Source organism: Lissotriton vulgaris, chromosome 5 (assembly GCF_964263255.1).
Source record: "Lissotriton vulgaris chromosome 5, aLisVul1.2, whole genome shotgun sequence".
Taxonomy (NCBI): domain Eukaryota; kingdom Metazoa; phylum Chordata; class Amphibia; order Caudata; family Salamandridae; genus Lissotriton; species Lissotriton vulgaris.
This window is the reverse complement of record NC_141693.1, coordinates 1,353,428,122-1,353,453,906: the sequence shown is the minus strand read 5'-3', so window position 1 is coordinate 1,353,453,906 and position 25,785 is coordinate 1,353,428,122. Positions and strand designations below refer to the sequence as shown.

Below are 25,785 nucleotides of genomic sequence, written 5' to 3'. Positions count from 1 at the left end.
CTGGGTATACATCCTAAAATGTCACTAGATGTAGCCGCTGCAGGTGGCTGTGAGTGCCCGAGTCCACTGCCAAGTGCCACAGCTGGGGCATACAAATGGTCCAGTCGTGCCCACTGGCGCAGCCCGTCTTATACCAATCTGAGTCTGGGGTCGTCTAGGAGGGATGTACAAAGCAGCCTGCAGCGGGCAAGGGGTGACCTGATTGTGCTCAAGTGTTATGTGTGGCTTAAACTGAGTTGGGTGCAGCCAGATAAGGGCTAAAGGCTGAGCATGGAGTGGTTTTCTTAACCATAGAAAAGTATCACCAATTCGAATGTGGGCCTAGAGCTGGAAGACATAGAGCCACTCAAGCTAATTGAATGCCTTAGTGGCACCCAGAAGTACAGCAGCAGCACTAAGGTGGGGGGGTCAATCGAGTGGAGAAGTGCAAAAAAGGTGCTCAAGTTGAGTGCCATCGAGCGGCTGAGTACAAAGCCAGATTGATCCAGGCGGATGATTTTCGGCAACAGGGGGAGAAGATGAGAGGCAATCAGTTTTGCAAGGATTTTGTTGTCTCGTTAATCATAGAGAGAGGTGTATATGAGTCGCAGTGCCGGGGCGCCTTGTTAGGTTTCAAGATGGTAACGATAAGAGCCTCCCAAAGGGGAGGCTGGAGCTTGACACATGACAAGGACTCCTAGTACCTGGCTAAGACGTGTGGGTCAGTGAGGGGAGTGTGTTCTTTGTAAAAGGCTACAGTTAGGCCATCTAGGTCCAGAATCTTATCTCCAGGCAAGCTACTGATGACCTGTACTATGTCCTCGACTGTAAAGGGTTTGTTTAGGAACCAGTGGTGTCTGTCATCCAACCAGAGCAGCTGCACAGAATCCAGGTAAGAAGTCTGGTGAGTCGAAGCCTGTGGCAGATAGGAGCTGTACAGAGTAGAGTAAAAGGAGGTCATAACAAGCTGCATAGCTACCACGCCCACATGGGCAGTCTGTTGGTCATCCACTCACTCCACAATATGATTGCATGTCCAGGGTTTACGTGGAAGGCGGCCAGGGTCTTGCCTGCCCTATCACTCTCCCAATAACGTTAAGCATGGACCTCCCTCTCGATAATTTGTTTCCTGGGGCTGCTTCATTATATTCTAAGAGCTTATTCCTGACTCGAGGAAAGACTCACTATTGGTGCAAAGAAATGATTTTCCAAAGCACCAATCTCTGCCTCCTGGCTTCCCAGCTGTCCATGCAGCGTCCTAAGTATGCCAGCCTGATTAGCAATGCATGCCACCAGGATCACCACTTTGAATACTTCCCGCAGCATGGATGAGATTCTACAGATTGCGCATTCTGTTCAGAGTATTCAATGATGGCCATCCTGATTTCAGTCCTGAAGACCTGATCTCTAAGAGTGTTAGGGGGAATGCTCCAGGAGAAGGCAGGTGAGAAAAGACTCAGTGGGGCAATCTCCAGCAGGACAGGGGCATGACCAGACAACGTCCTAGGCAGGTGTGTAACATTAGCAGTCCGGGTAACCACATCCTTAGTGACTAGCCAGTAGTCTACTCTAAACCATGTGTGCAACCTAGGGGTCATCCTCGACTCCACACTTTCCATGACTAAGCAGGTCAATGCCGTCTCCTCATCCTGCTTCAATACCCTCCGAATGCTCCGCAGGATCTTGAAGTGGATCCCCAAGAGATGAGAAGAACAGCCACCCAGGCCCTAATCACCAGCAGGCTGGACTATGGAAACGCCCTCTACGTAGGAACGTTGGCCACGCTCCTGAGACGATTGCAACGCATCCAGAATGGGTCGGCACGTCTGATCCTCGGCATTCTCCACCGCAGCCACATCACACCCCACCTGAGAGACCTGCACTGGCTCCCTGTCGACAAGAGGATAACCTTCAAACTCCTTATCCACGCACACAAAGCTCTCTACAAGACTGGCCCAGCATACCTCAACAGACGACTCAACTTCTACACCCCCACCCATCAGCGCCACTCCGCCAGCCTCGCCACAGTCCCCCGCATCTGAAGAACAACCGCCGGCAGCGGATCCTTCTCCCACCTCGCCGCCATGGCCTAGAACACCAACCCCACCAACCTACAGCAGACCCAAGACCTACCTGGCTTTCAGAAGACTCCTCAAGACCTGGCTCTTCGATCCGTAGCAGCACCTCCCCTCCCCCAGCACCTTGAGACCCTCAGAGGTATGTAGTGCTCTTTATAAGTGTCATCATTGATTGATTGATTGATTGTTATGAGTGGACGCTATACATGTGCCCTCTGCGCTAGATGCATAGCGAGAGCCCCAAATGTCAGTGAGATCGATGTCTGCCATTAGTGTAAGCAATTGTGGGGTAGCCCCAGGGTGCAGGTGTCGGAAACTGCTGGGCCTGTCCTTGCATGCATCTAAAACCATATAAAAATCCCCCGACAGTACGGCCCCAAGGCCAACCATCCTCACCAGCTTTCAAATTTCAGGGAAAAATATGGGATCGTCAACATTTGACCCATAGACCGAAATACAAATTGAGGGGTGCCCCTACAAGAGGCCAGCGAGAATAACATACCTGTCCTGCATAGCACACAGCATGCGGCACGTGTGCCAAGGTAAGCACTTACGTAGAAGTACAGCAACGCCACACACATAGTTGGAATAGTGGGAGACATTCAACTCGGCAATCAACCCCGCCCTCAGACGTGCTAGGTTGATTCAATTAGATACAGTTCCTGTAACAGACCAATGTCAATATTGTGTGGTTGTCTGTATGCAAATACATACTGAGTCTTGCATCGATCATTCAGCCCCTTGTACATTCCAGTTCAGACATTTAATGGGAGGCATCAGTTTTTTGGGGGGTAGAGTGTCATACAGGCCGTAAAGCATCCGCAGTAGGAATGCAGTGATGAGGACATAATACTGAGCGTCCAAGAAAGAAAAAGTGAGACAAAACAAAAAGCCATAAACACTACCCTTAATTCAACCCTCCTCCCATTTTGGTGATCCAATTGAGCCAAATTTCACCACCCCTCTCCCCCATACAAGGAAACCAAACCACAATCCAGAACAATGCAGGGAATCATCCCCAAGGAACGTCAGGAGGACCCAGAGTACTCCCCCCACCAGAAGGTGCCTGGGTGAACAGGAATAGTAGGTAATGAGAAATCCATACTGGAGTACTACAAATGCAGTACCCTCCGCACACAGGAAAAACATGTTCACACAGATAGGGCAAATTTGGCTGACAGGCTCTCTGAGATGTGAGGCATACAGTACCCATGGCCATTAGCGTCCCCAGTCCAGGTGGGAATTAATACAAGTGCCAGACATTAATTAGTCAGAGTTGCTGAGACGCCAACAACCGGAGCCCCCATAGGAAGAAGTATGCCCAGCGTGGGGTTTGTAAAATGGTAAGTCTTCCCAATATGTAGAACATGAAGCTTGGCTAGGTAGATCAGAGAATACGTGGTGCCAGCTTTTTGCAATGTACGCTACATTGAGAGGAATTCACGACATGCAGCCTGCACAGCCAACTAAAATTCCAGGAAGAAGGAGCCAACGTTCTCTAGCCAGGCACAGTGTAGTGTCCCTGTAGCACAGCAATCAAGCAATAATAGGGCGTGCCGGAGTGCCAGAGGGTGGACGCAGGCCCAGGGCCGGTAGGCCCTCCCCACTATTAACATGGGGGAGAGATCCTCCTCAAAGAGCGACCGAAGCATAGTTTCTAAGTAGGTTTCCATGCGGTTTATCGCTGTTGATTCAGGAACACCAAGAGTGTGCGGGTCATTCCAATGAGAGCCATTTGATGTCCTCATTCTTGCTTTTAATAACTGCAAGGCCTAGCTGGCAATTAGTCGCAACCTCACCTGTCGGGCCATATAGAGCCTGTGTTAAGCCTCCCGCACAGCTCTCGTGAACAACTTGCGCTGGCGACCAGATCTTGCTCCTCCAGCGGCAATGTTGCTCTTTTCTGGCCCGCCCCCCACAAAGAATCAGGTGTCACAGTATGAGGAAGTGCAAAACAACAGTTGATGGACAGAATGCAGAACAATGTCATACATTCACCCCAGTACAGAGATCTGGACCTATATCCATCGTTCTTTTTCTCCCCACACCACCCCAGTTCAGACGTGGCCATATGCAAATCAGCCTTGACCCTGTGCCTCATGGTAACAGTCCAGTCCGAACTGCCAAGCCATGTCTTGCCTGGACCGGAATGAAGCATCCTAGGACAGGTTTCTGGCTATCAGCTGTCTTCAGCCAGGATAGCTTGACTCCAGTGGTGTGGAGAGCACGTGACTCACGTCTGAGCATACCCGTCCCACTCAGGGTGACAAATGCAAAAACAACAGCTAATGGACAGAATGCAGAACAATGTCATACATTCACCCCAGTACAGATATCTGGACTTAAATCCATCGTTTATTTGCTCCCCACACCACCCCAGTTCAGACCTGGCTTGGCAGTTCGGGCTGGACTGTTCCCATGGGGCACAGGGTCAAGACTGATTTGCATATGGCTGGGTTCAAACTGGAATGGCATGGTGAGGAAAAAAGCGATGGATTTAGGCCCAGATCTCTGTACTGGGGTGAATGTATGACATTGTTCTGCATTCTGTCCATCACCTGTTGTTTTTTTGCATTTGTCACCCCGAGTGGGACGGGTATGCTCAGACGTGAGTCCCGTGCTCTCCATGCTACTGGAATCAAGCTATCCAGGCTGATGAGGGCTGAAAGCCTGAAACCGGTCCTTGGATGCTTGTTTCCAGTCCAGGGAGGACCTGGCTTGGCAGTTCGGGCTGGACAGTTCCCATGGGGCACAGGGTCAAGACTGATTTGCATATGGCTGGGTTAAAACTGGAATGGCATGGTGAGCAAAAAAACGATGGATTTATGCCCAGATCTCTGTACTGGGGTGAATGTATAACATTATTCTGCATACTGTCCATCACCTGTTGTTTTTTACAGTATGAGGAAGTGCCAGGCCTCAAATTGCAAGGCATCTGAAAGAGGCCGTGCATGAGTCTGTGGCACAAATCAGGGTGTGCGATGGGTTTTGAGGTTTTTGTATTTTGTTAATTGAATGAATGGATTAAATGTGTTAGTTGATCTGAGTGGAATGAGTCTGTGTTTTTGAATGAAAGATGAGAGGGTGCATAGGGGATATGTATTTATGTATATTGTGATTCCATCACTGTGCTCTGCATTTACTTGAAGGATGATGTTTTTACATGTTTCTGAAATCAAATTTATATTTTGAAAAATGAAAATTAAACTATATATTTATTCTGAAGCTGTGTTGAGAATTTGATCATGGTGACCGTGACCGTCAGTGAGCTCACAGTTGTGTTGTTTGACTATTGTGGGACTCTTTATGAGCCCTTAAACTAAAATATATAGAGCAGACCTCTCTTCTTTGAATTTGGATTTACTTATCCCCTGCCAGTCTGTCCTACATCTATTCCAGGGGGCCCGTCTTATATTTAGTGACTGTTCCCAGCCCTGTGCTGTGGGGTTTTTCTGTTTATATTGATTGGAACCCTTGTTTGTTTGTCCTTGTGAGTGAGTTATTTTTTCACGCATATTGAATTTAAGTTTGTCTATTCAGCACGGGTATATACATTTTGGGCCTTTCTTGCTATTATCTTTACTCTTTATTTTTTCTTTTTACGCATCATATCTCTTGGAGAGCTAGCAAATATGGAAAGTATTAAGACATTTGTTGTTTAGTGATGATGATTTTGCACGGATGATTGGTGCCACTGACAATTCCGGTAGCCGCTTTACACTCTCCAAAGGGATTGAAGGTGAGTGGGACAAGTTATTCAATCTAAAAAAGAAGTCCCTCCGAACTGAGGCACATGCAAAATTTATGTTAGACTATCTAAAAGCTGGGGTGATCCCCATTGGTCTTAGAGTTAGGAACATTCCTGGACTATTTATTGAGCTGCGCCACTTCCTTGAAAAATGGGCACTAATCTCGAACAGATGCTCGAGAGATTATATGATGTTAATCATAGAAACGGCTCGCGAGGTTCTTGCCAGTTTAGCTAAGGAAATTGAAGAATTGGAGGAAAAACTAAAAAAAGAGAATCTGGTTGATATGGGCCTTAAGAAACTAGAAGAAATTAGCTTAGAGGTCAACTCCTTCGCTGAGTATCTTATGAAACGGAAAATGGACAAATTTAGGAAGGATATACAGCTTTTTTCTCAGGAAAAGGCGTATCCCTATCTGACCCCACAATTTTATACCAACTCTGAGGGGGGAGATCGATACCAAGGAAACATGAGAGCAGGGAACAGACGAATTCAAACGTTCTCCGACACGACAGATTCTGATGGTGAAAACAATGCTCACTATGATCCCAATTACAACACAGGGTTTCAACAACGCTCTGAGCAGTCTGACAGATCTAATGGTCAGGATCATTTTTTAGCCAACCGCCGAGGGAATACCAGATCGAGAAACCGGACCCAATATCAGCAAGGCCCGGGCCGTCCTCAGAGGTATATCCAGACCCGGAACACGCAATACTGGAGGAGGTGAACAACATCCCAGTATTCAATCTGTCAGAGGCTCCTATATCCAAGGAGTCTTTTGCTCTGCTTTCCCACGGGCTCTCGTTTGTTCCATCTACCAAACTTAACCGATTCGAACTGATCAGAGACATACATGCCTTCTTCAGGAAAATCCGCCTAAAAAAGTTTTTCTCTACTAGACCTTCTCTTGTAGATCTTGAAAATACATCTGGTCTGAAACCTCCATCAGATTTCACACCGAGCCTCGATGTCCTTGGACCCGAGGTCGGTGTTTTTGAGAAGGCAGTCATGAACAAACTTGTAAATACACTTAAGTTTGTTCCATTTCCAGGGTACAACCTTCCTATGGAAGAAAATGTGGCCCTCAAACAACTCCGTGACAACCATGACTGGACAATTAAACCGTGCGACAAAGGTGGGGGGATTGTGGTGTTTAAGACATCTTCATATGTGGAGAAGATGAACAATCTTTTATCTTCTGACACCCATTATAACCACATCAAGAGATGCCCAGAGATTGATTTAAAAAGACGTATCCTCTGTCTAGTGACTGAAGCTGTAGAGGAAGGCCTCATTTGTACAAAGGAGGCAGAATTTCTAACCCCTTCCTTCACTAGAATGCCCATTATTTATGGGCTTCCGAAAGTTCAAAAAATCAAACTGATCCTCCGATGCGTCCGATTGTTTCTACCATTGGCTCCGCCTCGGAACCCCTATCTAAATACGTTGACCAATTCCTGAAACCACTTGTCTGCCAACTCAGGTCTTATAGTAAAGACATTGGCGATTTCATCTCTAAGATAGAAGAACTTTCCTTTGACCCGGATTCTGAATTTCTGGTCACGATGGACGTGGAATCGCTATATTAAAATATTCTGCAGGAAGGGGCTCTTCTTGTCATTGAAGAAATTCTCAATTGACAGCCTGATCTCCCCAATGCCCCTGTCATTCGTGAGTTTCTCAAAGTAGTGTTCGGAGAAAACTACTTCGAGTTTAACAGACAATACTTTCATCTGGTTAAGGGGGTGAGAATGGGGGCCTCATGTGCCCCCAGTGTGGCCTGTTTATACATGGGCCACTTTGAAGAAAAAAACATTTACAATGAGATTGCCCCATTCTATGAGAATGTGCGTGCCTGGTCGCGCTTCATTGATGATATCTTTTTCATCTGGAGCGACGACCAGGCAAAACTCAATGAATTCATTAGCTGGATTAACTTGGCTGACGCAAACATTTGTTTCTCTGCAAAAATCAGCAGTGAAAAAGTTGAGTTCCTCGACGTGTGGGTTCAACATCTTGATAAACAACTTTATGTATCTTTGTATACTAAGCCCACTGCAAAGAACACACTATTGGAGTATGGTAGTTTCCACCCACGAAGCCAACGTGATTCCATCCCATTCAGTCAATTTCTCAGACTAAGGAGAAATTGCTCTTAAATTAGAGATTTTTTGTTTCAAGCTGACCTTTTAAAGGTCAAACTGGCGGCACGGGGATATCCGCATTGCCTGATCCATGACTCGTTCAAGCGTGCGAGGTACTTTAATAGAGACAGCATGTTTCAGAAACAAAATCGCGAGAAACAGGATCAGTTGGTATGTATTACAAGACATTCTACGATTGACAATAAATTGCGGCAAGTGATCAACTCTAATTGGCACATTTTAAATACCAGTGACCCAGAAAACCAACTGAATAAAGCCATTTTTGCTTTTCGTCGGAACAAAAATCTCCGCAACCATCTAGTTCAGGGTCCAGTGCAACCACAAAAAGAACCTAAACAAATGGGTATATTCGGGCTACCCCTTGTTGAGGGCAACCATCGTACCGGACATGCCAGGCGTGCCCCCATGCCATCACAGGTAATAATCTGAAGATTGGTAAGCACAGCATTCAACTGAAGAGTATGAGTAACTGCCGAACCACCAACACAATTTATGTCATCATATTGCCTGTGGACGGCCCTACGTTGGCGAAACAGGACGTGAGTGCCGAACCCGGATTGGAGAACATAAGTCAAATATTCGAAATCAGAAAAGTGGGGCTCCACTTGTGGCACATTGGACCACGGCCAAACATTCAGAGAGTGATCTCAAATGGTCCATTCTTGAAAAGATTCGGAACATCCCTGGCAAGGATGCCACACTGCTGAGAAAAAACGTGAGGTGTACTGGATCTTTTTTCTTGATTCTGTCAATATGGGTTTGAACGAGTGCTGACCATGGGAGAACGCTATCTTGTAGGGATTTTCCTATCTGTTTAAAACCATGAATATGGTTATTCTATGCTGCTGTGATCGGTGCGATTTATATTTGTCCTTATGCTTATGTGCACCCTCGCATATATCTGACACCTGGGTGCTCTTTAATTTGCTCCTTTCCAGGTCGGATCTTTTGGATGGATTTTCCATTAAAAAAAACCCGTGATAGGCCCGGGCTGCTATGTTATCCTTATTACACTGGATTGGGTGGATCTGTCCCGTTATCGCTGATTGCTTTTAGTTTTCCATCTTTGGGCCCTGCTCTGGCCCCTAATGAGGCTCTCTCCCTTTAAAACCTCAATCATCCTTCGGGTCCGATCCGGGTTTTCATTTGTGTGCTCCTCATTAGCTCGAGCCCGCCCCTGATCAGTAAGGAAACCCGACTCGGGTTTTCATTTGTGTGCTCCTCATTAGCTCGAGCCCGCCCTTGATCATTAAGCAAAGAAGGAGAAGGAGGGAAGGGAGGTGTGTCCTCCCCATGCTTTAAAAACCGCGGGAAGCCGGCTTAGATTTCCTGAACGCCCGGACTGCTGTGATTGCTGCCGGAGGACCCGATAAGAGAATCACTTACCCGTATCTCGGAGGTAAGCTCTCTAAACTTTTGAGGTTCCCAGCCCTAATTCCAGCCTGTTGGCTTTGGTTCTTGTACATATGGTATCTTTTCCTGGCAGTTTGTTTTAAAATCGAAATCGCCGACCCAGCCTTGTATGCACCACAATCGTGGATCGGCTGATAGAGGAAATGCAAATTACTGCTGGCTCTAACAGAATACGGTGTTATAATGTAACACCTCAGTCCCCAGAAACGCCTTTGATTTTAATTATATACGTTGTCAGAATGTAGCGTTTCAGTCATTCAAAACGCCCGAGATGTAATTTTGTTTTAGACATTAGTTTTGGTATACTTATATCATCTCCTGCCCTCTCTATGTTTAGAGCCCCGAGCCTACTAATATCGGAGATCCGTCTTGGCTGGCCAATTACCGGGCCTTTGAGCCATGAAAATACATTTCTGGGAAGAAGCGGTTTAGAACAGAAATATCTCGCCTGAATAGTAAGTTTTAAAGCACGTTTGATTACGTGAGGTTTAGACATCTTTATGAAGAACTTTCGCTACCACTATTAAATCTCCCTCATATTTTGTTTACATTTTTTGCTTTGAAAAAATGGGCATTTACAACACTGTGGCGGAGTAAACAAGCAACTGCTACTATTTAAGATCCTTTAGTAAGTCTTGATTTAAAAGTAAGGAGTGTTACGACACGCCTCCTTGACAGAAATTTTAGAAACTGACGGAAAAAAACTGTCTTCCCTGTCTCCTAATAGAGTCCATCCTGAGTCCGTTTTTTCATTCTATCTAACTGGCCTGAACCTCCTGGAGAAACGGGAGTGGCACCTTGCTCTCACGTTGTGGATCTAAGGTATATGCTATCATAGCTCTATATTAATTAGACCAGAAAAACGCCTCCAATAACCCCATTGATAGATTCCTGGGAGGGCTAATTACAAGAGCTCCTATTGTTGTCCCAAGCTTTCTCTCCGGTACATGGTGTGCAATGTCTTTTTGATATATTTTTAACATTTTGTATTGTTTGACTAGCGTTTGTTTGTCTTCCTCAAGGGATTCCTTTGCTTCATGACCCTTTTGGGCTAATAATTAATCACAGTGCGATAAGACCTTTATTAAGTTGCACACTTCTTTGAGCTCGCTGCACGCACTCTGTGAACTGAACCTTATCTGCCTAGAATATGACTGTTACAAGAAGGACAATATATAAACTTGACTTGGTCTCAAATCTAATTATTTTATCACGGACATAACAGTGTTAGCCTCTTCAAAGACCCATGTATGTAACTGTATCTTAGAAAATGAAGTGAAAAGAGAATGTAATTGTGTATTATGATTCTAAAAATTGTCTCTTTTGTTCATCACAGAGTGACCACGGCTGTAAAACTGTACTGTTCCCCCCTTTTGCTCCCCCTCGCATACATGCTCTGATGAAGGTGCCGCCGTAGATCGGGCTTGGCACCGAAACGCGCGTCGGCGTGGTGACCATCTTTTCTGCCTACATCATCTGGCATCTCCCCAGCAAGTTGCTGAGAGGATACCGCAGAATTACCTCAGTGTATTTGTGTGCGATGGGTTTTGAGGTTTTTGTATTTTGTTAATTGAATGAATGGATTGAATGTGTTAGTTGATCTGAGTGGAATGAGTCTGTGTTTTTGAATGAAAGATGAGAGGGTGTATAGGGGATATGTATTTATGTATATTGTGATTCCATCACTGTGCTCTGCATTTATTTGAAGGATGATGTTTTTCCATGTTTCTGAAATCAAATATATATTTTGAAAAATGAAAATAAAACTATATATTTATTCTGAAGCTGTGTTGAGAATTTGATCGTGGTGACCGTGACCGTCAGTGAGCTCACAGTTGTGTTGTTTGACTATTGTGGGACTCTTTATGAGCCCTTAAACTAAAATTTATATAGGGCAGACCTCTCTTCTTTGAATTTGGATTTATTTATTCCCTGCCAGTCTGCCCTACATCTATTCCAGGGGGCCCGTCTTATATTTAGTGCCTGTGCCTCATGGGAACAGTCCAGTCCGAACTGCCAAGCCATGTCTTCCCTGGACCGGAATGAAGCATCCTAGGACCGGTTTCTGGCTATCAGCTGTCTTCAGCCAGGATAGCTTGACTCCAGTGGTGTGGACAGCACGTGACTCACGTCTGAGCATACCCGTCCCACTCAGGGTGACAAATGCAAAAACAACAGTTGATGGACAGAATGCAGAACAATGTCATACATTCACCCCAGTACAGATATCTGGACCTAAATCCATTGTTTATTTGCTCCCCACACCACCCCAGTTCAGACCTGGCTTGGCAGTTCGGGCTCGACTGTTCCCATGGGGCACAGGGTCAAGACTGATTTGCATATGGCTGGGTTCAAACTGGAATGGCATGGTGAGGAAAAAAGCGATGGATTTAGGCCCAGATCTCTGTACTGGGATGAATGTATGACATTGTTCTGCATTCTGTCCATCACCTGTTGTTTTTTAGGTTTTGACTAGCCAATGCGTACGAAGTACGCATGGCTAGGAAAAATCCTAATGAGTATGGTATGGGGGCTGGGAATCCGCCCCCGTCTTTCATTGGCTAGCTCCATAAATGGAGGCTAGCCATTGAAAGACGGCTCTGTCCGTCAATCCCGGACCAGATTCAGGGGCGTTCCCGAGAATTTTTGGCTTTTGGCGACGTCAGCCGAAAGCCTGTCCTCGGGAACGCCCCCGAATCTGGTCCGGCACTGACGGCACCCAGAAGACGTCCATTGCTTTTCGTTTTAGGGCTGACTTCTGTGCAGTATTGCTTTTGGCCACTGGGTGGCACTGCAGCGCTTCTGTTTGGCTATTTTCTGTGAGGTTGCTAGCGCGTTTCCCAGTTGCAAGTTTTTTCTTGTACTTCTGAGCGTCGACTCTGAACTGAAACGCATTCCCCTGGCAATCCAAATTGCTGAGGCAAATGATTGCATTTCTATCCTGGTGGAATGTTCATCCTGTAATGGTGAAATGGCGGGACGATGCCGCGCACCCGCCTGTTGATTATAATGGCTCACAGTCGTGCATGTGTTTGACTCGGGGCTCCGCTGGTGCTGAACGGCGCCTCCGCTGGGGTCATTTATCCTGTTTAAACGAAACACGCAACAAATAAATAACGCAGACTAACCCTTCAGCTGCCATTAAGTTGTTGCTCTCTGGCGTTTCTCGGCAGTGCGAACTATTTGTCACGAGGCTTAAAGTTAACAGCTTCTGTCAAAACAGCGATGTGAGTTAGGGCTTCCTCCCGTAGCTTTCTCTCGCACTATACATTTACATTCATGCCACATTAGTTGGTAGTGATGGAGGGGACGGCGGTGAATACCAAATGAACCAAGGGTGACTTTAAAATGACAGCTTTTTGCGTGAGCGCTTTGTTTTTGCCTTATGTCCGTGTGTGTCTGTTCCCGCTCCCCCGTCCCCCCTCCGCTGTCAGTGTGTGGCCGTTCCCGCCCCCCTCCCGCTGAAGACCTTACCGTCCCCGACCGTCAGTGAAATAATTAACCACCCCCAGGGCGATGCTCAAATGTGCTTACTGTTCAGTGGCCCAGCATGAAAAAGTAAAATTCGCAATCATGCATGCGTGTATAAAACATTCCTTCCTTGAACGGATAATTACCTCACCAGCGTGAAAAAACTAAACAATGACTTGTTTTGGCAGTGGAGTGGAGTGGCAGGGGTACACTACCAACACTTACACAACGTATAAGTTCAAAACTGCCCGATTTTCACGTGGGACGCTTTTTTTTGCTATTAGATTCGCTATTGTGGGCACTTTAATTTTGAAAGCCTGGCCTTTTTTCTGCTCCCATCGGTCCCTGGTGAGAGATGTGCGTTATGTCCAGAGCTGCCAACTTTGCAACTAGGGAAAAGGGTTCGAGTTTTGGCGTGGGTTCGAGGTCCTGTGATTCTGGACAAATCATTTTAATTTTCCCGTGATGCCTACAAAAAAATGTGTTCTTGTGTACTTATGTAACTGATGCTGATGGAAAGCGCTCCAATATCTTCGGGTCGAGTTTGTGCTGAATACAACTGGAAAAAAATGTGTTCCCACAGCTCACTTGCAAAACTGGGGCGATTGGTAAGGCAGGCACTCTGGAATGGGCTTGTGTCTGAGATGAAGCCATAAGCTGCCTTTTGGCTAGGGTGGTGGCCAATTTGGGCTGTCTCAGATGCCGCCAGTGGGGGGTTGAGCGGCCTTTCCCAGGCAGATGGGCAGCTATTAGGGGGAGGGTCTTTCCGGCTCTCTCACTGAGCCCGCCATTAACGTATGCAGATTGAGCAGTGGGCCCCACTTCCAATCAGGTGTGGTTCGCCATTATGAACTAATCCGTGCACAAAGAGTGCAGAGTGCAGAGTGCAGAGTGCAGAGTGCAGAGTGCAGAGTGCAGAGTGCAGAGTGCAGAGTGCAGAGTGCAGAGTGCAGAGTGCAGAGTGCGTGGGTGACTCTGTGTGTGTGGCTCTGTGTGGGTGTAAAATGCAATAGGTCATGCATTTGCGAGCGATTAAGCTATTGGCATTGTAAATGACAAGTCCATTTATTTAACGATTATGCTATTGGCAATGTAAATGACAAGGCCATTTATTTAACGATTACGCTATTGGCAATGTAAATGACAAGGCCATTTATTTAACGATTACGCTATTGGCAATGTAAATGACAAGGCCATTTATTTAACGATTACGCTATTGGCAATGTAAATGACAAGGCCATTTATTTAACGATTACGCTATTGGCAATGTAAATGACAAGGCCATTTATGTAACGATTACGCTATTGGCAATGTAAATGACAAGGCCATTTATGTAACGATTACGCTATTGGCAATGTAAATGACAAGGCCATTTATTTAACGATTACGCTATTGGCAATGTAAATGACAATGCTATTTATTTAACGATTACGCTATTGGCAATGTAAATGACAATGCTATTTATTTATGATTTTTTTTTTAAAAACACCCCAAAAAAAATGTCATGAGCAATGCCAATAGCTCTACCTTTAATATTGCCGAGACCATTACATTGTAAATGCTTGTTTACACTGTCACCCTGCCTCGGAGACACACATTTCTCAGGCAGTCCCTTCAACGCTCAGTTGGAAGTTGCCAAAACCCATTTTTTAACTTTAGACACGCAAATATCCGGTTGTATATTATTAGATATGTTGAGTAGCCCATCGAGTCTGTTTGTGTTTTTCCTTTTGCTTTTCATGTTAAAAATGCGAACTCGAGCAGCGGAAAACCCAGAAAAAACGTGAGCAGGCGGACTACTTGCTTGTAAAAAGCTTTCTGAACTTCCTAGTCAACTGCTATTAAACGCGTGAAGTGTATACATGTTGTATGTGGTCGTTTTTAGGGTGTGCAGGCAAAAATGGGGGTAAAATTGGGGTCTGCAGTGCTACACGGTGAGCTCTCCTGGATATCAAGTGTGTATGTTACTGTTTTAAACACATTTTTGGTCTGGAAATAATTGTCAGTATGGAACTAATTAAGTTCTATCAAGCCCTGTGTGTGGTGAGGAGGGCCCCTCAGTGTTATACATGCTTTTACGGAGGTTTAGGGACCTTGTTGCTTCACTGCTGATTGGGCTCTGAGACGACCATCCTGCCTAGTTGCCTGTTGTGAATGGGTATAAACAATAAACGTCCGATTATGGTGCCGGTTGGACCTATCCCCCCTCAAGAACACAAAGAACCTACTGACATTTTCTACCTGAAATAGACCATCTAATTTGGAAAGACCACCCTGTGTCCTTCCTGATTTTATTTTCACCCAGTCACTAATCTCAAACTTATACTCTTTTCTCTCCATGCTCACATTTGTCCCCTTGCCTCCTACACCATTTCAACCTTTCAGCCATGGAGGGACCAATTTGGTACCAGGTAAGCATCACACATCTATTGAAATGGGGGTCGCAGTGTGTGGGGGGGCTCGCAGTGTGTAGGGCTTGCAGTGTGTGGGGGGTCGCAGTGTGTGGGGGGCTCTGTGTGGGTGTGTGTGGAGGGCTCTGTGTGGGTGGGTGTGGGGGCTCTGTGTGGGTGTGTGTGTGGGGGGCTCTGTGTGTGTGTGGGGGGGGGCTCTGTGTGTGTGTGGGGGGGCTCTGTGTGTGTGTGTGGGGGGGCTCTCTGTGGGTGTTTGTGGGTGTCATTTGCGAGAGATAAAGCTAGTTGCATTGTAAATGACAATGCCATTTATTTATGTTTAAAAAAAAAAACATAAATAAAAATAATGTCAAGAGCAATGCCAATAGCTCTAACTTTAACAAAGGCAAAACCATTGCATTGTAAATGCTTGTTGCATTTGTCACCCCGAGTGGGACGGGTATGCTCAGACGTGAGTCCCGTGCTCTCCATGCCACTGGAATCAAGCTATCCAGGCTGATGAGGGCTGAAAGCCCGAAACCGATCCTTGGATGCTTGTTTCCAGTCCAGGGAGGACCTGGCTTGGCAGTTCAGGCTGGACAGTTCCCATGGGGCACAAGGTCAAGACTGATTTGCATATGGCTGGGTTAAAACTGGAATGGCATGGTGAGAAAAAAAACGATGGATTTAGGCCCAGATCTCTGTACTGGGGTGAATGTATGACATTGTTCTGCATACTGTCCATCACCTGTTGTTTTTTACAGTATGAGGAAGTGCAAGGCCTCAAATTGCAAGGCATCTGAAAGAGGCCGTGCATGAGTCTGTAGCACAAATCAGGGTCACCGCCACCTCCGCTCTAGAAAAGGGTCTCAAAGCATTGGGCCAGCCAGCAGGTACAGTAAAACTAATAGAGGCAAGGTAGATGTCCCATTTTAGGCATGATAATTGTTGAATTATGCTTCCTAGCTGGCAAAGCACCGCAATGTGGCAGCCATTCTTGTAGCAGGGCTCTCTAGCGCCCCTCAAAACAATAAATAGAAACATTGTTTACACAATTTTATATAACATAACTGGTCAACCAATTCGTTGAGTTAAAAAAAAAATATTCAATTCAATAATTTACATCATTATCAAATAATATTTTAGATAAAAATAATTAACATTAAAAACAATATTTCCATTTTCAATAACGTTCCCTCAAAGCTCTATAAACCCAACAACTTGCTACTGAATTAAGCATTGCAAATTAAATTTAAGTATAACAGCTTAGCACCCATTGGAACGCATTTCTGTGTTCTACAACGGACCATCCCTTTCAATTTATTGGTTCTACTGGTTAATTAATCCCCTTTGAAATGTCGGGACTTGAACTCGGTGCGGAAATAGAAATCTGTGTGTACCATTAGACTCCTTGCAGTAATTTTTCCATTAAATAGTAACTTTTTAATAAAGTGGAATAATTATTTTTTCTCATCATATGAGTATTTACATCTGCATTGTTTGCTATTGTAAATCTTGACGCTGCAATCAGATTAGAGTCCTTTATTATCGGCCCGTGTCCTTCCTTTAATTGCTTGCGTTTCTACCCGTTTCAATATGGCGGACCCGTGTTCTCGCAATACTACGCGAGCTTTTTCACAACGCCCAGGAACTATTTCTAATCTAAGCAGTTGGTGCCCGGCGTTCGCGTGTGCTGAGTCAATGCTGGCTTCGACTTCTTTACTGGTAAGATGCAGATTGTCCAAGTCCCCGGGTTCTTTCGACTCGCCTATGTTTGGAAGGGTGGGAATAAGCACCCAGGGTACAATGAGTCCAGTGTGACTTTGCAGCACGGTATGTGAGATATTCCAACACAGTGGCCATATGGTTTTTCACCATGCTGCGTGACCGCGATGCATTAATTGCCGTCTATCTAACCGATGCAAACACTAAATAGATTCCGTACCTTTGAGTAGGTAGATGTGTAATTACATAACTACAGGGTGAGAATGAATATTTTGGCACAGTGGTCCAGTGGGAAGTTTATCGCATTGCGCTATTATGATGCACCATAGCTAAGCGCCATTTAACAGAGTCTGTACTTCTTAGGAAGCCTTGTGGGTTATTGCTGCACTGAGGTTTAAGTGACATCACCTGCATTTAAAGGGTTCTTTTACCTCTAAACATTGACAAAGTCACAGTGGTAGAATATAGGGTGTTGTAAAGGCTCACAATAATCGATGGTGATTTACTACAATAGATATATAGAGATTAAAACCATATATGCTCTATTCTTCACAGTAAAATTGCGGAAAGAAAAGTGACTCACACCTGGAGTCACCCTGAAACCTATTTTGGTTTGGACCTCTCGACTGGTATGCGCCAAGGTGGTCGATTGAGGGTAAATAACAGGATGTTGTATGTGGGTTGGGACCTCTCACATTTTGAAGCCTCTCACTGTTTGGCTTCTGTACATGAAAGGATGACAACTATGTGTGTTTTTTATTTGTATTTCAGTTGTGAAGACAACAATTGTCCTAATGCAGGGGCTTAGAAATTTGTAATGCCCTGAAGAAATTGCCTAAAATGGAAGTGGCAATGAAACATGTTGGCAAGTGGAGTTTGGCTAGATAGGTATTAGCCATTCTCACTTTTTTAACACCCCGCGACCAAGACGAAAGTGACAGAATAAAGCTAAGTTCCGTGTTGCTTGTGGTCTTTTATATATTTGTTGTTTGACAAGTATTGTGTTTGTTTGTTATTCCCACACACTGCATTCCCTCACAAACACTGTTTTGTTTGTTTTGTGGACACTCATCTTTCTTTTGAGCTTGATGGTGCCAATGATGAGATCAGGGCAATCCTGGTGAGTACCTGCCAGGTTCCCGTTGGTGGTTTGCCCGTGAGGCGCCATCTCGCTCACACACACTTTTTTCTATCTACCTGATTTAGGCACGTAGGTGTGTGTTATTTGTTGTCTCACAACTGGTTTTACTTTTTCAAGGGACTATGCATATGTTTTTTAATTATGGCATAACTTGGATGTACCTCCTACCTCAGCAATTAAAAGACAGGAGTTATTTGCAAAAGTATTGCATTTGATGGTACACCATTAATTGATTTAATGTTTGATGCCTGTTCGGTCTAGGTCTTGTTTTGTGAATACATAATTGAGTGGAGGGCGACCTATGACCGCTTTTCCCTCTAAGCTCCTTGTTGTTAACTAATAGAAAAAAACAACCAACAATATGGCTACAATGTTGGACCAGTGAAGCCAATTTTATTTATTAACTTTTTCCGCAAGAGTGACCTAAACAGTTAAACCATGTAGTTAAGCAAAGTGCATCATGACAGCACAGAGCATTGTTAATTTTAGGATTGCCCAACGAAAGCGGAGATAATGACCTAAGGATGACAAAGGAAGTTTACTACAAAATGCCCCCCTTAGCTTTATCGCCTTTACACCAAAAAAGGCACATACATAGCAGGGTTAGCATTGATACATGAATGCGTCCATAGTTTAAATGTTTGAAACAACTCAAATCTTCCATAACAGATTTATGAAAAAAGTTAAACCGCCAATGTGTAACAGCTAACAGTTTCCAGACTTTTTAAAAAATGTAGGTGCCTTGTTTAGAATGTCCTGGATGGTTTTCAAATAATTTCAGGGCAAAAATGTGTTAACATTTAAAATAAGAAAATGCTTAGTAAATGCTTATTACAATGATCACACCCTATACAAACTGATATCAATACCTTTAAAACCAATATTGACAACCTATAAAAGCAATAGTATATCACAACTGTATTAAAAATCAAAATCAGCACTTTACATCCTTGTATTAATTTCTAAGAATACCTCAGATTCCTTTACAACAGACGTAATTGAATCATCAGTCTACTGGGACTTCCTACAACCACCCAGCAGTTTGATACTCATCATTAAAATGTGAATAATCCTGCATTCGTCATCTACATAGATCTATTGGTGTATATTCAAGAAATGTGACTTTAGAAAGCACATAAACACAGTAACTGTCTTAACTCAGTCTGCAGTTACACTTACTACATAGACTCACCATAAAAAGTATGTAGATTTGCATTAAAACTGCAAGGTTACTAATCTGGAGTGAGTGAAGGGAGCAGATACAGATTTATGTACAAGATATGCGAAAAATACCTATATCATTCGGACTTTATATTTGGATGGAATTTTGTAACTATACTGACACCTGAACTGGAAATCCCAAATAAGAAAGTTAATAAAACTTTTCTTAAAGGGTAATAGTCTAGTGATTTCCTCTAGAAAAACATCAATTAAATTGTTTGAACTGCACCGTGGCAATGAAAGATTTGCAAAGTTTTCAAGGAGAGTGTTATATTTCTAATCACTGAGAACCGACTGTCAATTCACTGTAAGTTCATGCAAACATGATAGAACTTGGTGATAAAGTTAAGACCGTCTTGGACACAATAAAAATATATTTAAAATGCTGGGAGAACACAAATTCATACAGATAAATTAAATGGCTTAGCACGACTTGCCTTTTAGATCGGGGCCTTATTTTTCTGTTTTCAAATTTCTTTCTTTCAGTATTTCGCTGTCGTGGTGCAGGCGGCTCATCAAGAGTCCCTTCTAGTGACTTTTTCCTGACACGATTGTTGTATCTACAGTCACCATTTTCATGAGTTGCGTATCGAAACGTCCTTTGTGGTTTAGGTACAGGATTGATTGGTGGCTCATCTTCCAACCCACCAGTGTCACAATAAATATTTTCCATGCTCTTCATGGTAAGAGTTTGATTTAACCTACATTGGTTAAGTAACACCGTTGCGCTGAGCTCTCTGCCGGTAGAACTGCACCGTTCCCTTTTTCTTTTCAAGTCATACATATAACCCCCATTCTCCTCACAGGAGTTCATTTCCACACTCTTCCACAGTCCTCTTGAAGTGTAAAAATTTCCAGGAGGAAGTTCCTTTTCTGGATCCAACAAACGATATTTCAAGTTCTCATTCTCACTTTCCAGAGAAAAAACTGAGCTTGATTCAGTTTCCTCACTCACAGGTTCTAATCCTTCATTTTGGGCATAAAAGCCACTGTCTTCCCTATCATAGAGACTAGAGTGGCTGTTTACTTCCCGAAAGTCAAGAATGTCTGGTTTTCCCAGGCCCAACCTGTTACCATGTCCCGAATCACCATGTTTTCTGTTTAGAATTGCATGAGAGTTATTATAGTCAAAGCTGACCCCGAAATCTCTCAGAATCAGTTTGTCGGTCTTGCAAGCCTCTTTGGTCTTTACTTCCCATTGAGAGATCTTCTGTTTAATGTTTTTGCATTGGCTGCGCGAGAGAGTGTGCAACGTTGAACGGGAAAGACCGATCTCGGTGCTTCCCGTTGGATGCATGGTGGCCATCTACGTGATCACCTAAGCGTCATTGCAAGTAGAGGGCATGAAATCAAAGCAAACTAGACAGTGATCCAACCTCAACATTCTTTCCGCTTTTAAGTCTCGCAACACCTTGAGCTTTGTCTCCCTCCAATGGTTGTCCTCTGTGAGAACCACTGCAACATCCTTCACGGCTCTGTAAATAAAAAGAGTACATTCGTTACCAGATGTTAGCAGACATCGTACAGTTTTATATAGTCATAAGATTTGCGTAATTTGTGCATTTACAAAATGAAAAACTGTAGGGTCAACATATAAATGTTGGATGATTTTTTAAAATATCACAGTTCAAAGGAAGCAAAGGACCTTTGAAGAAAGCAGCAGGGATCTTGTTTGTGTCAATGACATTTTATAAACTTCATTTTGTGGCCGAGAAGGACGAAGACATTGTGAAAAAATTGACTTGGAAAGCATACTGTGAATGCATCCCTAGTGTTCTCCATATACAAAGCCACCCAAAGTCCTCTCTAATTTTTTGATACTTGTGGCAGCTTACATTTGAACTTTATTATAAGGAGTAAGAAATATATAATATTTTGTTCTTCAAATGCTTCCATATATTGCAAAGAACCATGGCTAAGCACTGGATGCCAGACATTTGGCTTTTGTCATTGCTTGTGTTGTTTTGTTTTGTAATTTGTGTTGTAAATGTATTGTTGTGGGAGCTGCCCTACTCTCTCCAAAATAAGAAAAGCAAAAAATATTGTTTGGTGTCAAAATGCACACATTGTAATATTAGTACCTGTCACTGAAGGGAGCTACTTTGCATGTGGAGTTGGACCTTGTGAATTGGGAGAAGGTTACCACTAACTACCACTGAAGAGAGCTGAACCATTGGGAAGAGAACTGACCCCATGCTGTATGCTGTGGTGGGTGGAGGAAAAATGTAAATGATACAACAGCAGACCATTAAATGAAGAAGGGTGGGTGTAGATTAACAAATTACACATTTAATTTTAGTAAAATCTAAACGCCATAGGAAAAATACAGAGGCGTGGAGTGTGACTTTAACCGGAGAAGGAAAGGTGAAATAGTAAATCAGTCTTTTTCTGTACACTTCCGTGCACTTGGAACCATTGGTGTGGGCAGAGATTTAATTTCCCATGTGTACACTTAGGTCCTTACTCCTACCTTTAACCACCTTCCCACTCTTTGCTTTTAGTACTAAGAGTCCGATTCACAAACGTTTTTGTTCACCTAAGGACATTTGCTCAAAAAGTGTTTTGTAATTCTTTCTACATCAGGATGGGAATCGGTAGTGAGACCGTTTCCTCACATTGTAGCCTATTTTCCTGTGCAGAAAAAAAAAATTGCAAATGCACATTTCCACCTCACTTACACGCAGATTTTCCGCCCAGTAGAATATTTACAGGATTACATATTGGCTCCTGGAACTCTATGCCTAGGATTCAGCCCCGGACCACTGCTGGGGAGGCTTGTGGTTGCTTGTCTACTCCCTACAGCGAAGAGGACCAATGAGAGCAGACCTGGAACTTTGAAAAGAAGTGCTTTGTGGATAGGTCTCTGTCATCACTCAGGGACTGTTTGGAAGCTCATTCTGACGGCAGTCCTACAGGAATCTATAAAGATGGAACAGGTGGTAAAACCTACTTAAGGGCATAGCTGTTTGAAGTTTTCATACAAGACAGTACCAGAAAGTACTTACAAAAAGCGCATCACTGGACGAAGTGCATACACGTGGGACACAAAAGGAGAACACTCCGAGGGTCCCTCGCACTGAGTGATGTTCACACAAAAGGCACTTCTGCAGATGGCGCTGCAGACGAAAACGCACTCAACGATACTGTAGGGGAAAGCTCACACCAAGGGCAATGAGGGAGAGTACATACACAGAGGCTACTGCAAGAGAGAGTTTACACCCTGTTGAGCGGGGGAAAGCACACAAAGGGTGTGTGGTGCACGATCATTAATTCTTACCTGGGGTGTCATCTCAGAGAAAAGCACTGTGTAGTCTGCTATTAAGGGCCAAAGAAAGGCCCCGGCAGTACCGGTGGTATGGAGGGGGAATGGGAGCAACCCTTCAAGTGCACTCACCCTTCCAGGGGTAACAATTCAGGTTAAGGCCAATAAATATATGTACCATATGAGAGACTCTGTGCCCCCTCATCACATTGTGCATGGGGACCCCATCATTTTGCGTTACGCCACTGTTTAATATCTAGTCACCGCTGGTGTGTTTAAATGTCAAAGGGAGTCTACAGTCTTTGGCTGCTGGCCGCTGGTCCTAGGATGAAGAGGACTGCAATCTACCACCTCCCCCAACCACCCAACAAAATTACATTTACACGAGCTTTGATGACATTTATTTTGTTAATTTTAATATGGTGTGATTTACTGGTTCTTGAACTTTCGATATTGATGACAAAACGTATAACTTGTGCTTATGTTCAGCGGGGGCTTGGATTGCGTGGTATGACGGGACAAAGGTTCCAAGTTCAAAAGGATAACTGAAACATAATATCTGATATTCTATATCACAAACATGGAAGGCCCATAATCCAAAGAACTAAAATTTTCAAATATACTCTCTTCTGGTCTGCAAATTTGTACATTTTTATTCAAACAGGAGATATAAGTGAGGGTTATCCCCAAATGTTTGCCTTCACCCTGTTTTCAGAACCCCTTTTTTCTGGCTTTTGGGACTCTACACGCTTTACCACTGCTAACCAGTGCTAAAGTGCTTGTGCTTCTCCCTAAACATGGTGACATTGGTTTATTCCCAATTGCCATATTTAATTTACTTGTAAATCCCTAGTAAGGTGGCACTTCCTGCGCCCAGGGCCTGTGAGTTAAATACTACTATTGGGCCCTGCATTACTGATAGTGCCACCCACTTAAGTAGCCCCTTAAACATGTGTCAGGCCTGCCATTGAAGCTTGTGGGTGCAGTTTTAAACTGCCAATTTGACCTGGTACAATAAACCTTCTACCAGGTTCAAATCCTCCTTTTTTTAATACATATAAGTCACCCCTAGGGTAGGCCCTGGGCATCCCAGAGGGCAGGGTGAAAGACATTTAAAAAGAAGGACATGTACTTTTAAGTTTTATTTTTCCTGGCAGTGAAAAACTCCTACATTTGCATTTTTCGCTACAGCAAGGCCTACCTCTCGCATAGGATTACATTGGAGTTATCGTACATTTAATAATCTGTAACTTCCAAATGGGAATAGGTGGCCAGTTCATGTTTGGTGTCTTTGGAATGGTAAAGGAAATCCTCTCTTATGGTCAGACTTTAAATTACTATTTTGAAAATGGCACTAATAAAAAGATGGAATTTTCCTGCCTAAGCCATTTAGTGTGCCGGAGCCTGACTCTGAGTCAAATAACTGGGTGAAGTTGCTAGTTAGGTATGAATTTTACTCCTAGACAGCCACACACAATAGAGAGCTTAGGTGTGCTTGCATGGGCCATCACTTGAATAGGGTGTGTCCTGCCGTCACACATAGGGCTGCATACCCCCTGTATTGAGTCTGGAGTCAGGCCAGAGGAGGCAGGAAACCGGTGCACTTCAAAGGGGACCCTCAAGAAATGTCTACCACTTCAAAGGAGGCACGGGTATAAATATTGGACCTCAGACAACAATTCTTTAGTACACTTCTAGATGTGTGGAGACCCTGCCAGGAAAGAGTGCTGTGCTGCTGAAAGTACTGCCACTCTGCTGAACTGCTGCCCTGCTGCCCTGCTGCCTTGCTGGATTGCTGTCATGCTGGATTGCTGCCTTGGTGCTCTCCTGCCTGAATCAGAGAGATTTGGACCTGCATCTGAACCCAGGACTCAGGACTCCCAGAGTGACTCCAAGGGCTAGTCTTCTGGCCTCCCTTTCAGAGCAAAACTGAAATAACAGGCTCTCAAGCACCTACACCAGCACCCAGATTCAGCTGGAACAAGCTGCTGACCCCCAAGTGGTGCCCTTCAGGTGCTTGACACTCAGTGTGGCCTCAAAGAGGCTGAACTTCAATTTTTTGGTCTCTGTGGACCCTGAGCAGGCCTGTTGGTGGCAAAACTGTTTCACGTGCATAGCCTGCCAAATGCGAAGTTCTGTAAGCAAGACCCTTTGCGCTACATCATCGACCACTTGCAGGAAGTGACACCGCGAAGCTCCGGCCCACCACCTCACAAAGACGCAAGGCTCTTTGTGCTGTAGGAATGACCATCCATAACACTACGGCCTGCTCTTCGCACCACATTGAAAACCATCTGCAACACTTCCCTGCTCCTCACAGCCCCCTCCACTACAAATGGAAATCTTTGCGCTAGACTAAGAAGGAAACTTTTCTTTGGGACCAATCGGGGCTCCATTGTGGTCAGCCTAAACTTATGATTTTCTCCGGGTTTCGTACGACCAGATAGTCACGAGTTGCATTTTGTGCTTTTTGAATCTATAAAATTAGATATCTCAGGTTTTATGTATGTATGTATGTATGTGTTCTTGTAAAGCGCACTGCTGCCCTGAGGCGTCGTGGCGCTGTAGACCGCTGGGGAACCCGTCCTGGCTATCCCTGTGAGATGGTCCCTACTGGGTATCTCCAAGGTGAAACCAGGCATCCCCAGCAAATGTGGGGGGCCGTTGTAGAGATGAGGCAAGCTAATGCCCAGAGTTGCCGAGTGTGATCCCTGGTTAGAGTAGGCACCGAGGCGAGAATTATCAAGTCCGCTGACCCTGGTCCACGAACCTGCCGCGTCGGATATTGATCCCTGGTCCCGGGCCGTTCTCTGCTTTTGGGTCTGCCGCCTCTAACCAGTGAGCCACACCACTCCACTACATTTTTGTTGTTTTAGTCTTGATTTATTTATACATTTTTACTCAATTTTTCCAGTTTGGGGTGGTATTTTTCTTGTGTTGTGTTTTCACTTTATTTTTGTTTGAATTGCTGCTTAAATACTTTACACATTGCCTCTTAGTTAAGCCTGTCTACTCCCTGCCAAGCTACCAGAGAGTTGAGCACAGGTTAATTTGGGGTTTGCCTGTTCTTCACCCAGACAAGGATTGTGGTTGCTGATTGATTAGGGTTCCCCCCTCAACAAGTAACCCAATTTCTCATAGTATTAATAATGGCAACCGTTGCTTATTCCTTATTCAGCCTGTGCTGT

At 44.4% G+C, this 25,785-nt stretch overlaps 1 protein-coding gene across 3 annotated transcripts in view; it reads right to left on the bottom strand.

The window, feature by feature from the left end:
* DENND2C (DENN domain containing 2C) overlaps positions 1 to 25,785 on the bottom strand; it is a 388,745-nt gene that overhangs the window by 246,697 nt on the left and 116,263 nt on the right. For all 3 annotated transcript variants that reach the window (XM_086923286.1, XM_086923287.1, XM_086923288.1), the window contains exon 2: positions 19,773 to 20,810. In XM_086923286.1, coding sequence (XP_086779412.1) covers positions 19,773 to 20,641 — 869 coding nt within the window. In that variant the 5' untranslated portion in view covers positions 20,642 to 20,810. The remainder of the gene's footprint in view (positions 1 to 19,772; positions 20,811 to 25,785) is intronic.